The sequence below is a fragment of the Elephantulus edwardii genome, unplaced genomic scaffold (genome assembly GCF_000299155.1).
Source record: "Elephantulus edwardii isolate Elephantulus edwardi_28Jun2011 unplaced genomic scaffold, EleEdw1.0 scaffold00050, whole genome shotgun sequence".
NCBI lineage: Eukaryota > Metazoa > Chordata > Mammalia > Macroscelidea > Macroscelididae > Elephantulus > Elephantulus edwardii.
Genome location: NW_006399800.1, coordinates 3250124 through 3265529, shown reverse-complemented (window position 1 = coordinate 3265529; position 15406 = coordinate 3250124). Strand labels below are relative to the sequence as shown.

The window sequence follows — 15406 nt, the reverse complement described above, 5'->3', positions numbered from 1 at the left end:
TGATAGGGAATGGCAAAGGACACACTGACAAAGGAGATTAATCAGAACTGGCTTTGACAAGCACTGTGGCAATTGGACAATTAAAACAGACTTTCATGGGGGAGAAAAAAAAAGAGGAACGAACTCGGGGGGAGGGTAGAGAAAATAGTGCAACAATGAATGAATGGAAACCAAAAATCTCTGTAAATGTTCATTAAAATTAATAAAATTTAATTAAAAAAGTATTATCACCAAAAAACAATAATGGCAAATCCATCTTTCCTTTCCTCACTGCTTCAGTGTGATGCTATTGGAGTGGACTACCTTAGCATTCCGGGAGAGGATTATTTTCATTTCTCCCAATGTAGCCCAGTAACTCGCTAGTGGCAGGTCATTGTGAGGTGGCTGTACCATGTGAATGATCAAGATTTGCACTTATTTCTAAAGCTCTCTACTTCTAGAGCTCTCTCCGTGGGATAATTGTTTTTGGAAAACAATGAACTGACATAAGGCAATAACCACTATACAATGGTTACTGGTGGCTCCTGTTTCCAGATGTGAGATATAAACCCAGTATCACATGCGCTATCAAAATGAGACACTTTGTACTCAGATAATGCAGGAATAGTCTACTTTTCTAATGTCTTGGTTTAAAAAAAAAATCTTATTACAACAATTCTACTTGATGGTAACAGATTTTTTAAAAACAACCCAATTACTAACAACTACCACCTCTAGCATGGTGTTTTGGGCCTGGTTTACCTTAAAATTCACTAAGCAAATCTAAGAGACTTCAGATCTGGTCATGTCCTCAAGCTATCACACATCTCAAATTCTTTCTTTTTTCAAAGGAAGGAAAACATCAAAAGGCAGAAGTTTGTATGGTGCAAAAGGTCTTGCTTACGTATTTCCAGCATTCTTTCTCTAAAACTACCAGAGAAGAAGCAAATGAGAATGGGTCACCTGCTAGCTTTGAGTCCCTAAAACATTAACAAAAAAGTTAATTTATTTAGAGTAGGTAGTCACTGATTTAGAATGAAGTTTTTGTTCAGCGACTCTGTTAAGTTGGTTTTGACACAAGTCATATCTCTCTTTTTTTAAAAAAGAAAAAACTATTACTGCCTTTTATTATCAGTATCTTTATACATCTGATCTTTGAACATCTTTGAACGAACATCTGAGAATAACATCAGTAAATCACAAGTTGCAAAATGATATGAAGTATGTCACTAATTATAAGATACACAAAAACTCCATTGAATCAGACCTGCTCATTGTGGACTTTCAGGAGGTTTTCAAAGCCGTAAACTGCAGGAGAGGAGAACATCATCTTTCTCCCTCAGAGCTGCTCATGGATTCTAAATGCCAGGGTGGAGTTACTTTCAGGAGAGCAGTGCAGCTCTCTAAGGACTATGCTAAAAGAGCACAAGACACGCAAAACAGAAAAAACCCAAACCAAACACAAAATAAAACAGATGACTGGAAGTGGAGTTCATTGTAACTTGAATTTGTCCTCACTTGGGGATTACATGTGTATTGTTGGGAAATTATATATTTAGTATGTATAGATTTAGCTATAAAAATGATGATGTTTATGAGAGAGCTCTGGTGGCCTAGTGGCAAGAAGCTTCACTGCAATCCCAGAGGTATGTGGTTCGAATACACCAGATGCTCTGATGGAGAACAAGGGGCAATCTCCTTCTGTACCAGTCAGTTCTGATTTGACAGTACGCACAGACACACACAAAATAATAATAAACCCCATCCCCCCAAAAATAATGTTTATGAAGTAATTTGTAATTTTTAAAAAATTTTGAAAAGCATTTACTGGCTAATTCAGAGTAATTTAAACTTTTACTAATAGTTCAGGGTCTCCATGAATCTAAGAGTTGATATTCTAAATAACAGGTTGGTTTAAGCAGCAATAAAAACTGAGCTTTGTAAAAAAATTGACTTTATTAAAATTTATACACAGTAAAATTCACTCGTCTTAGTGCACCATTTTGTAAGTTCTAAGACCTGTATTCAATCATATAACTACTCCCACCATCAAGATAACAGCTTTTTTACTCTCAAATTTTCTTGGCCTTTTCTGAGGCCTGTATTCTTGTATTCCCTTCATTCTGAGGAAACTACAATCCTATTTTTAATGAAAAAAATAATTGAAAGAATTTTGTTTTAGCTCTTATAATAGAAGCTCACAAACCAGGAGCCAGTCCCCGATTTGTTTTTGTGAAGTACAGCCATGCTCATTTAAGGACTGTCTAGGGCTGCTTTAATGCTGTCACAGCACAGATGAGTAGCCACAGACCTGGCAAAGCCTAGGATGTGAACTATCTGGTTCCTTACAGAAACAGTTTGCTAAAGCCTGTGTATACAAATCTGATTTTTCTTGTAACCATTTGTTTCCTTCTCCAAAATGTTTTACCACTTTTCAGAGTATCTGTTTATAGCAAACTTCCAATTCTCCTTTTCTGCCATTACTTAGCTCTGATATGAATTTAAGCAAAACCAGGTAACCAAGCTTGTTAAGTCACTAACCACTAATACTGATTGTTGGTGTTATGTGGTATTGAGTCAGAAGCAAATGAAAGCTCTAGCGGATTTTCAGAGGCTACAAATCACGCAGGAGGAGACTGTTTACCTTTCTCCCTCAGGGTAGCTACTAGATTGGAACCACATGCCTTTGGGTTGGGAGAGAACTTACCACTCTACTGGCAAGACACAGTACGTCTAAAATGGATTAGACAGTATTAACAGTGAATTGTGGTCTATGGAACCTAAGGTGGCCTCTAAGTAAAGATTTAACGATATCCATAGTCCTCACTTTTTAGGAAACTCATAGAATTGAGATTTAAAGGCTTGCTAAATCGATGAAGCACTAAGATAATTAAGACAGACTAGTATATTGTGCCGATGCTTTTGAGTCTATTACTCAAAATTATAATCACCTCATCTAAGGAGTATCACTAAAACACACCCTTTATGTTTTATACAAGTATTATTAGCTTGCGGTAGGTCAATTCATGAGGACGTTCCTTTCATTCTGTCAAAATTGTGCTGTTTTCTGAACGTGTTCTTGTAGATATAGTATCATTCCTCACCCCCTCCCCATTACCAATAGTATATAATGTAGTTTGTGGAAATTATAATGCATTTTGTATCAGAACCTGAAGAAAATTGAAGAACCTGAAGAAAATTGAAGCAGCTCAGCAGTTAATGTCTTTAGCTTAGAGCAATGGAACAGAAATCATTACCTGGCAAGGAATTGCACCACCCCATTCTTGTTGAACGATACTGCAAACACCAACCAAGGCCGATTCCAAGCAGGTTTTGTCATAATCATCCATATTACTTAGTGCTTCCTGATTCAATAAGAGATAAAATTGTTCATTATTCTTTACTATTTTAGTCTGTCATTAGAAACACAACATAAACCCTCAAAAGCAAGAATGTTACACAGGGGACATTGAATTTCTGAGAAAAACAGTAAAGCAGATTTGCTCAATTCCAAAAAATAATTCAAAGTACTTCCCTTACTCAGTCCTCTTACTAGGTGACAGTGAACAGTCCACTGGGCTCCTATGTTTTTAAGTAGATTTTGAAGGCAATAATTAAAATGAATGTTTATATATCCGCAAGACCAATGACAAATACAACTTATTGAGTACTAACTATATCCTATACACTTTCCTAGGAATGCTACATGCATTTAATCACAATATTGCCACATATTGGGGATTATTAATCCTAGTTTTAATGAAGTTAGGTAATAATTAGGTAATCTGTCTCAGTTTGCATAGCAAGAGGTGGCAAAGCCATAATGTGAACTGAGGCTGTCTGACGCAGAGCCCTTCTCTGGTCTTAATCTTTATGCCACACTATTTATATAGTTAGATGGATCATGGCTAACAGCAGAGAATATCAGAAATTTACCTTCGCTTTACTATCTCAAATCTGCTGCCAAAGACCTGTCCAAAGTGTTGAAGACCAAGGGTGTCAGTTTGAAGACTAAGGTGTGTCTAATGCAAGCCTAATGGTTTTCAATTGCTTACTATGTATGTGTAAATTGGACAATGATAGAAGAAAAATTGATGCCTTTGAGTTGTGGTGCTGGAGAATACTGAATATCCCCTGATTGCCAAAAGCCTCTTGGAGAAAATGCAACCAGAGTGCTCTTAGGAGGCAAGGATGGTGAAACTTGGTCTAACACTTTGGGTATGTTGTCATGAGATGTGAATCTGTAAAAGTACATCATGTTGGAAAAGGTAGAGGGTCTAACAAAGAGAAGACGCCTCTCGACATGATGGACTGGGACAGTAATTGTAACAACAGCCTCAAGCACTGCCAAGATCATACAGCTTGTGCAGCAAAGGGCAGGGTTTATATATACTGTTTAAAGGGTTGCTGTAAGTCAAAGTCGACTTACAACACCTAACAATAGCAACACTATAGACTATGCAAAGGCAGTCAGCTGTATGGGTCATAACAACATGAGAACAGGATGAGACGGGAAATTCCAGAACAGTTAACTGTACTCACTTGTACATAAAACAAGAGGTTGTCACTTAAGGGATATTACATGACTTAAAATCAGGAAAGGTGTATGTCAGGGTTGTATACTTTCACCATATTCAGTTAATATGCATGCTGAGTCAGTAACACAAAAAGTAGGGTTAAATGAAGAACACAGCATCAACGTTTGAGAAAGACTCAATAACAGCATGCAACAGGCAGACGATACAACCTGACTTGTTAAAAATGAAGAAAACTTGAAGCACTTACTAATGAAGATAAAATACTATAGCTTCCAAAATGGATTATACTCCAATATTAAGAAAACAAAAATTCGTCGCTACTTGACCAATAAACAACTTTATGATAAATGGGGCAACGACTGAAGTTGTGAAGGATTTAATTTTACTTAGGTTCATAATCACACACTGCATGGGGTACTGCTTCAAAGGGCCAAAGACAAAGCTGAGGACCAAGCCGCAGCTGACTCAAGCCATAGTGTTTTTTATTTTCCCATATCCAATAAATAAATAAGAGTTGGACAATAAATAAGGATACTGACAAACTGATGCCTATGAAGTACACTGCTGGTGAGGAATACCAAATATGCATTGGAATGCCAAAAGAACAAATCTGACTCATAAGAAATGCAGCTCGAATGCTCCTTAGGAGCAATGTGAGACGTTGTCTCACATCCTTTGGGCATGTTATCAGGAGGAGCTAGTCTGTGGAGAAAGGCAGTATGCTCAGTAGAGTTAAGTTCAGCCAGTGAAGAGGAAGAGGCTCAATGAAGCGGACTGACAAAGTGGCTGCAGAAATGGGCTCAAGCTTAATAGTCATGATGAGGATGGCACAGGATTGAGCCGCGTTTCATCTTGTTGTACAAATAGAGTCACTAGGAATCAGACACAACTCAATAGTACTTAACTAAGGCACTGGAAATTTATATAGTAATTCTATAAATCAGAATTGGCATTTTTTTTTAAAAAAAACAAACACCACCAACTCACACTACACTGATCCTAGATTTCTAAACTAAAAATTATCAAACTGTTCTGTTTAATTCCATAAACACTCACTGACTGCTCATTATGGGCATGGCGTAGTGTAGGTACTGTGGAGATACCAAGGCTTTAGAGATGTTTCAGAAAGTAAATTTTCTGGCACATCACAGACAGCACCTTGGGAAGATATATCAGAGTTTAAAAATGACAATTCCCTGGCATCTTTAATCCAAAGAGTACTTACTAAAGAGGAGAAATACTTTTAAATTACCCTAGAATAAGGTTTTTTTTGTGAGGAAGAGCTATTTGTTTCTTCAAGTTTTATTACTTCACAGAATAAAAGTCCTAGTGATAGATTTCCAGCAAGATTACAGCTAAGAGAGCCCTGCGGACCAGTGTTAATCTGTCACACACAAGTTTCCATGAGTTGATGAGGGCTGACTTGATGACAGCTAACACCGCCACAAACAGCAGAGTAAAAGGACTGAATATACGCAACTCAATTAATTGCTTTTGACATGGAAATGCCTCATGGTCGACCTTGCAGGTTTTCTGCACATGGGGGGAGAATGCCCTTCCTTCTCCCTCAGTGTGGATGGTGGATGTGAATTGCCAGAGGCGCCACCTCTGGGTTAGCAGTGCATCTCCCTATAGACTACATCACCTGGGCTCCCTAAAGGATTGAATATAAAGATCCCGAACTTGAGGAATGGCCACTGCCTCTTGAGATACTCCTTGCCCCACAGAGAATTCTAGGAAACCAAGACAAGAATGCAACAAGGTATAAACTCTACTAATTGCGGATCTTTGTTGTATAGCTACACCTAAATATTAAGTACTCATGGTTCTAAAGATTCTAAGTTCCAAATATTCAGTACAGTATCATGACATTGTCCTTCTCCTTATAAATTTTCTCTTTTAATACCTGTAGGGTGTTATAGTCTCTTGTGAAGGGGACCATCAGCTCCCAGAGTGATGAAAAAACAACCAGGGCTGTGAATTCAAGCTTGTAGTTTGTGGCCATGTGCTCAAACAGCATCGTCAAGCCATGGGCTGCCAGGTGCTTGCGCTGATATTCTTCAGATCCCTCGAGAGACACAGGTCGAGTCATGGAGAGGGACACGTCCATTACCACCACTGTCGGCATGATGAAAACGATCCCAGGCTTTCCAATTAGAATCCAGATAGACAGTTATAAACAGAGAATTGCTGTAGAAAAGAAATAGAAATAGGCCTTACAGATCATGGAGAGAAGAAAAAGTCTTTCTTCTACCATTTTTTAAACCAAATTTCCCAGGAATGAGTGGGGGCAAATTACATTAAAGGTGAGGTGGGGTAAATCTGCTGAGTTCAGCGGAAGGGAAGCCAGCAACTTAGTTAACAGGGATTCCATTCCTGGAATCACTGACAACTAAACGGTCATAAATCAAAGATCATATGAAGTGTTTTTTGTTTTTTTTATTTTATTTCTTTTTCATTTCAATGAAAAAGTGTTTATCTTCTAAAAAGAAGAAACATACACTGATTTTCGGTAACACTTAACTATCATATCTAATTTTTCTATAACTTTATATAATAAACACTTTGGAATCACCTTTTCAATGGTTAATGTGCTGAAAAACAATTCAAATACACATCTGGCAATCTGTTATGGAGGAAGGGCAACCAGGAGGCGCCTCAAAGGCAAGAATGGTGAAACAACATCTCTTATACTTTTGGTGTGTTGTCAGGAAGGTCCAGTCCTTGAAAGAGCCATCATTCTGGGAAAAGTAGGTCAGTGAAAGAAAGATCCTCCATGAGATGGACTGACACAGTGACTGTAAAAATGAGCTTAAACATGTGGAAGATCATGAGGATGGTACATGACAGCAAGGTTCTGATGTGTGGTTCACAGGGTTGCTGAGCTGTCATTGATTCTAAAACACTTAACAATATTTGACAATTAACTACTCTTTTTAGGTGCTATCACTGTCTTAATATAGCAGTATTTGTGCAAGTGTCCTAATTATTTTGTTACACTGTGTTCCTGTTTTGTGGAAAGTAATATGAAATATAAAAATGACAGGGCCGATACAGTGTTAATCCAAATGGATAAAGACAAAAACCATTAAGCATGGAAAAAAAGGAACAAACTGTTAGTTTCACTAATAGACTCATCAGAAATAAATCTGCTGGCAGTATTTTAACTGAAAGACAAGAAGAAAATGGAATAAATGAAAGCTGGAATTACCTCAAGAAATTGTGTCTAAAAGCCAACATATAGAAATGAAGAAAACCAAGATTTTTTTTCTCTCTTTCATCTTACTTTAAAAAAAAATAATTAAATTTTATTAGTTTTAATGAACATTTACAGAGATTTTGGGTTTTCATTCATTCATTGTTGCACTGTTTTCTCTACCCTCCTCCCCAGTTCGTTCTTCTTTGCCTCTACCCCCGAATGTCTGTTTTAATTGTCCAATTGCCACAGTGCTTGTCAAAGCCAGTTCTGATTAATCTCCTTTGTCAGTGTGTCCTTTGCCATTCCCTATCACTCCTCCCTGGAGAGACTTCACCCTGATTCATAAGGAAAAGGGGATGGCGTATTCTCTTAGCTACTTCATGCTGAAAAGGGATGCTGTAGGGAAACCAAGATTTTTAAGACATTAATAAAAATATGGATCAAAATGGAAATCACATATTAAAAATCAACAGGAAGATACTTTTCTATGTTTAAAAATACTGAAAAAAGTTCACAGACTTGCTTGTAATGCTAAAATTTGCTGCTATCCTATTATGTAAACGGTTCCATTGACAGAATGAAATATAACTACTTAAAATGTTGTTGTTGTCGTCATGTGCCATCGAGTCACTTGCGACTCATAGTAGCCCTATGTACAAGAGACCTAAACGCCGTTCTATCCTATACCAACCTCGCTGTCTCAAACACACTCATTCCCACCACTCCACTCACAGAACTGATCCATCTCACTGAGGGTCTTCCTCTCCTACGCCATCCCTCCACTCTCCCAAACATGATGTTCCTCTCCAAGGACCAAAGTGTGTCAGACGAAGCTTCAGAATTCTTGACTCCAAGGAGCATTCCTGTTTGTTCTCCTAGCAGTCCATGGTATATTCAACATTCCTCTCCAGCACCACAGCTCAAAGGCATCAATTCTCTTTCTATCGTCCCTAGTCACTGTCCAACTCTCTGACGCATAGCACGCAAAGAGTATAGCCTGGATCAGGGGCACCTTAATCTCCAGCCTGACGTCGTTGCTCTTCAGTGCTCCTGAGAGGTCCCTCACAGCTGACTTTCCCAATGCAATTCATCTCCTGATTTTCTGGCTGCTGTTACCAAGAGTGTTGACTGTGGAACCAAGTAAACTAAAACTGTTAACATCTCAATCTCTTCACCAGCCATACTGATGCTGCGATCTGACTGGTACAGGAGGAAATTGTCCCTCCTTCTCCAGCAAAGCATCTGGTGGATTCGAACCACTCTCCTCTGGGAATGCAGTGCAGCTTCTTGCCAACTCTGCACCTTTTCAAATATGTCTCTTTGCAAGGAGTGGTCCCTCCTAGCAACATGGTCAAAGTGTGTGTGACAACCTTCTCTCTAAGGAACACCCTGACTGCACTTTCTCCAAGACATATTTGTTTGTTCTTCTTGCAGCCCATAGGGATATTCAGTACTTTTCTCCAACACCACACAACTCAAAGGCATTCATTCTTCTTCTGTCATCCTTAGTCAATGCCTAACTTTTAGATGCATAGGAAATAAATGAAAAGATCATGGTCTGAATCAAGCATATCTTGGTCTTTAAATTGACACTGTTGTTCTTCAGCACCTCAGAGAGGTCCTTGACAGCAGATTCCCCTGATATAAACATTTGATATAAACAAATTCTGAAATCTAACACCATTAATTTTTTGAGGCATTCACTTCAAGACAATGAAAAGTTCCCAGACTTTTTATTTCAGTCTATTGCCCAATTACAAATACTCACATCCTGAAATTACCTTTGTAGGTAGTATACGGACAAGTCAAAATATACTGTTTCATGGAAACAATTAGGGAGTTGGGGGTAGCAGGTCAAGTAGAAAAAGTCATATTTACCATATAGTGGTTTGAGATACATTTCAAATTTAGTAATGTCTCATGTAGTCAACACTAACAAAGATGAAATAAAAGATATGTGTAACTTTTGAAGACTCGTTAGAAATGAAGAAAAGTATTTACAAATCTAAATAGAAAACAAAAAAAAGTATTCTTCTCAACCTTATTAATGTATATGTTAGTCATAATTTACCTTCCTGATGATGAACTGATGCTACGATAGACCAGTACAGTGCTATCTGGAAATTTTACTTTACATTATTTACTGAAGCGTATGCTAAAGAACAATGTTCTGGGGGTGTGCTCCAAGAAATATTAGTTCAGACCTTATTAAAAACTCAGAAGTTTAATAGTAAAGAATTCAGAGTAATTTGCTAATCCTTGGTGTGGCCCATTTAGTCCTTCTCTATGTCCTGTTAACATCCCATAGATAGAATACATATAGAATATACATGGGAAACCTTGTAGTCAATGAAATTTTAAGTAGTACACTGTTTTAGTGCCTCCATGCCTACAGTGAATTTTTAGACCATAAGTGTGTATTTCTCTCCTTAAAGTAACCTTGCAAAATCATCTTCCTCCTTTCTAAACTGCTGCTTTTTAGTTGCTGTGGGCTAGAAAGCCAGATCAAGTTTTAAAAAAATTTGTCCCAAGTAAAAAGTTAACAGGTATGGGGAGCTCTGGTGGCCTAGTGGCAAGGAGCTGCAACTACAGCCCCAGAGGCGCACGGTTCGAATCCACCAGATGCTCTGCCGGGGAAGAAGGGACAATCTCCTCCTGTACCAGTCAGATCTGATTCGACAGTACACTCACACAAAAAATAATAAAGTAAAAAAAAAAAAAGTTAACGGGTTCCAAGGGCTTGCCGAGTTGCAGTGGACTAGATGGCAACTAACAACAAGGTAGGGCCTGTCTGTTTCCTCTGGAATAAAACACATGAATTCAGGTAAATGAACTCAGTGCTGTAAGATAGCTCATTTTATTGCACTTCGCAGATACTGGAGTTTTTACAGATTCGAAGTTTGTGGCAATTTGACAAGTCTATTGGTATGATTTTTAATTTTTTCCCCCAACAGCCTGAGTTCACTTTTTGTCTCTGTGCCACATTTTGGTAATTTTTACACTATTTTGAAATTTTTCACAATCTGTGGCACACTCAATAGACCATAATACAATATAAACACTATATAACTATATATAAACAATATATGCACTAGGAAACATTTACTTTATTACAGTGGCCTAGAACGCAAATATCTCCAAGATACGCTGAATTTTGTCTACTCAATTTTTGTCGGTCAAAAACTGAGTTCTTGGACAATACTGGTTCAATTCTACTATATTAAACCATGTGCTCCCCCTGGACTGGGATCATCCTGGATTTTGTCCATCATGTTTCCTCAGACTCTATAGTAACAGGCAGGTGCTCAACAATATTTGATAACAATGAATGAACTACCCTTAATTTTTGGCAAATTATGAATGCTAATTCTGGAATCAGAAATGAAGTCTATCTTTTCATTCAAGGAGATAACAGCTACCAATAGATCTGTAAGGAGTACGGACAGTACAACCTAACAAGTGCTAGGTTGCTAAAGGAAAGTTTAGTGGTCTGAATCCAGCCAAGAAGAGACTTCATGGTCTTCTCCTATTAAGATTCTTCCAAAAACTTGTCGTTGGAGTTCATTTCAGTTTATAGGGACCTTATAGGACAGAATAGAACCACACCCAGGGATATTTACAGAGTATTCTGTGGTATTTACAGAAGCAGACTGATAGGTCTTTCTTTCTTCCAAGTGGCTATTAGTTGTGAAAGGCCAACCTTTTGATTGTCAACCTAGCACTTTAACCCCTCTGTCACCAGGGCTCCTTCATAAAGATTACAGCCTAGAAACACCCTATGGGTCAGCTTCACTCTCACATGGGGTCTCTAGGAGTCAAAATCTACTTGATGATATCTAACAAACAAACAAACAAACAAACATGCCTTAGGATCATTAAACCAAAACCCAAACTCGCTGCCTCCCCACAACCCTAGAGGGCAGGGTAGAAATGGTCCCATCAGGCTATAATTCTAACAAGGGCAGACTGATGTTATTTCTCCTACAGAATGGTTGGTGAATTCAAACCTCTAACCCTTTGGTTAGCATCCTAAAATTTAACCTCCTACACTACCATGACCTTCTTTTAAATCCCTGTTGTTGTGTGCCCTCCAGCTGGAACCGATTCACAGCTGACCCTCCCAGTGGGTTTTCAGAGGCTGGAAACTATAAGAGAGGAGACTGTGCATCTTCTGCCTGCTGAGCAGGTGGTGGATTTGAATCATCTGCCTTTGGGTTGGCAGTACAGCTCCTTACCGCTTGAGGTCCCTTTTAGGTCCCCAGGTAGCATAGCTTGTACTGAGTTGTTAAATGGCTTGCAGTTTGAACCCACCCAGTGGAAATGTGAGAGAAAAGACGTGGCAATCTGCTTCTGTGAAGATTACAATACAACAACCACCCCCAAAAAGCCAACGCAAACAAACTCCTACTGTCGTCCAGTGGTTCACTATGGCCATCACGTCAGTTTCAGCTTGGATCCTCCATTGGGCTTCCGAGGTTGTAAATCTTTAGGAGACTGCTCATCATTCTCCTGAAGAGTACCTGGTGAACTTAAACTGCAAACCTTTTGGTTAGAAGCCTGGTAATGTTATATACTATGTATTGAGGGCACCAGAAAACCTTATAGTGAAGTTTTACTCTGTAACAATTGGGGTTATCAAGAGTTGGAATAAACAACTATGCTTTTGCCTAGATATAGAACTTAACCTAGATTCAGTAGTTGCCCCATTTATGAATGAAGACTTTATCTTTTAAACCTAGGAAGTAATATTCTCACCTCTAGGAGGGTGGGAAATAATATACATATACTTAGATCCAGCAGAAGAAAGCCCTAAACACTCGCAACACTGGGTTGGGTAACAGAGTGGATAGTCTTGCCTTCTCTGAAGACACTTGGCTCATTCTACTGACAAAGCATTTGTGTACACTAGCAAAAAGCACCTCCTAAAGCCTCACCCAGAAGAGAAATAAACCACTTTACTAAATGTGTGTGTGTGTGTGTGTGTGTGGGAAATCACATTCAAAAAAGCAGCAGGAGAGCCTCACCCAGAAGAGAAAAAAACCACTTTACTAAATGTGGAAAAGAAAAAAAAAAAGCACCTCCTTAACAGTGGCCAAATCCATGGGATACCAATGTAGTACTCAGATTTTAAGGAAAAATCTTACAAAGAAGGCACTGTTGTTGTTGTTGTTGGGTGCAGTTGAGTTGAGTATGGCTCACAGAAACCCTATGAATAGCAGATCTGAACCCCATCCTTTTCTGTGCCATCTTCACACTTCCTGAGGTATAGAGCCCATTGCAACAGTCACTGTGTCAATCTACCTGGTTGAAGGTCTTCCTCTTCTTCACTGACCCTCTGTCCTTCCCAGCATCATGTCCCTCTCCAAGGAATAGCACCCCATAGCAACATGCCTAAAGTATGTGAGGGAAAGCCTCATCATCTTTGCCTCCAAAGAGCATTCCAGATGCACCCTCTCTAAGACATATTTATTTGTTCTTTTGGCCGCCCATGGGATTTTCAGTCCTCTTCTCCAACACCACAACTCAAAGGCATCAATTCTTTTGTTATCCCTATTCATTGTCCAGCTGCCAAATGCACAGCAAGTGATCAGATAAACCATGGCCTGAATCAGATACACCTTAGTCTTCAAACAGACATCACTACATCTCAGTAACTTGGAGAGGTCCCTAACTGCAGAGTTTCCCAGTGCATTATGTCTCCTAATTATCAGACTGCTGGTACAAGGGTGTTAATTGTGGATCTAAGTAAAATGAAGTTGACAGTTTCAATCTCTTATCCATCCACCATCATACTGACTATTGCAAGGCACTAAATGCTTTCAATAATGCTACACTAAAGCCATCTTTAATATGCTGAGCAAATTATATGAGAAGCTACACTCTATGAAGAAGAAAATGGCATCAAGATTGGAGAAACACTCAATAACCATAATAATCCCACTCCTATCCTCTGAACTCAATAACCTTCATTATGCAAATGATACAACCTTGCCTGCTACAAGTAAGAAGGATATGAAGCACTTGCTGCATAAGGTTAAACACTGCAGCCTTCAATATGGACTGTACCTCAATGTCAAGAAAACAAAAACACTCACCACTGGACCAATAAGCAACAGTATGATAAAGGGATAAAAGACTGAGATTGTCAATGACTTCTTCTTACTTCAATCCATAATCAATATACTTGGTTTCAGCAGTCAGAAGATCAGGACACTTATTGCACTGGGAAAGTGTGTAGTCAGAAAACTTTCTAAATTATTGAGGAGCAAGGATGTCAGTTTGAGGACTAACTGGCACTTGCATCAGATCATTGTCTTTTCAATCACTTGCTGTGCTGAAAGCTGGACAACAAATAAGGATGACAGAAGAAATGATTTCTTTGAACTGTGATGCTGAAGAAGAGTACTGATGACTCCATGGACTATCAAAAGAATAAACAGGTATGTCTTCTAGAAGGTGCATCCAGAGTGCTCACTGGAGGCAAGAATGGTGAAGTTTCATCTCTCATAGTTGGGCATGTTGCTATGTGAGGCCATGCTTGGAAAGGCAGAAGTATAGCAAAGGAGAGGAAGACTCTCAACTAAGTGGATTTACACAGTGACTGCAGCAATGAGCTGGAGTGTCAGAGATTGTGAAATCGGCACAGAAAGGGACAGGGTACAGACCTGTTGTTCATAGGTTTGCTATGAGTCATACTGGACTGGATGACACTTAACAAAAACAACTAACAGTAAAAAAAAAGCCATCTAGGGAGGTCTGGTGGTCGAGAGGTAAGAAGCTGTGCTGCAATTCTAAAGCTATGGGGTTTGAATTCACTAGCTGCTCTGTGGGAAAAGGATGGGTAACTGCACAATTTCCTTCCATGAGATTTACTGCTTCTGAACACTCGCTGGAGGGTCAGGTATAGGTCGGTTCTGACTTGAAGGCACACAACAATAACAAAGGCACATAGGCCTGATAAAGAATGTCCACAATCCTCAGTCCATAAATTTTGTAGGAATACAACGCTTTCCCCACTTAAGTTTGGCCTGAGCCTGAGTTTTTCCATCTCCAAGGTTTCCCTAAAATACCCGAAGGCGAGTGGTTTGAATTCACCAAGTGCTATGCGGGAGACTGATGGGCAATCTACTCGCTCGCAATTAACTGCCTTTGAAAATCAGCTATGGGTCGGTTCTGACTCAAAGGTGCACAACATATAATGCTTCGGAGAGCCAATGGTCTCCTAACACACGTTGCCGCAAATGACGGTAATACATGGAAGGGGAAAAAAAGTGTTTCTAAGCACAAAAAGTGTATGGCAACATGTAAAAAAGTCTGCTCTTGAGGTGGTACCCTAGGCATGTGATTAACTTTAAACGTCAAGTCTCTCTCAGCTACACATTTATAATTCATCCCTGAGGGTCAAATCATTCACGAAGAATTGATTCTAAGCAGTTTGTCTTAACCCAGAAACCCATTCACGTCAAGGTCTCAATTCGGCCCTGCTTACGGATCTTCTCAAGTTCCAAAATAAGATACAAAGTCATCTCTAAACTGTCTGCCTTGAATTGCAGAAGGAAATCTGCTTTGAGGTGTGTTTTTACTTTAAGTCAGTTAAAACAAACTCAAACACAATAAATGAAATCTGAATGTAAGAGTTAGTGGAGAAGGCCTGGCGCTGAAAAAAGGTTTAAGCGGCGCTAGAGATCCC

General features: G+C 39.0%; 1 protein-coding gene across 4 annotated transcripts in view; it reads right to left on the bottom strand.

Annotated features, from left to right (window-relative positions):
• Window positions 1–15406, bottom strand: part of VWA9 (von Willebrand factor A domain containing 9) — a 53149-nt gene that overhangs the window by 37457 nt on the left and 286 nt on the right. The window contains exons 2-3 of one of the 4 annotated variants that reach the window (XM_006886647.1): window positions 6567–6707; window positions 3237–3344 (exon numbers count right to left, since the gene is read on the bottom strand). In XM_006886647.1, coding sequence (XP_006886709.1) covers window positions 3237–3329 — 93 coding nt within the window. In that variant the 5' untranslated portion in view covers window positions 3330–3344; window positions 6567–6707. Of the gene's footprint in view, window positions 1–3236; window positions 3345–6423; window positions 6708–15406 lie in introns of those variants that run through there. The other 3 variants (XM_006886645.1, XM_006886648.1, XM_006886646.1) reach the window with 3 other exon arrangements.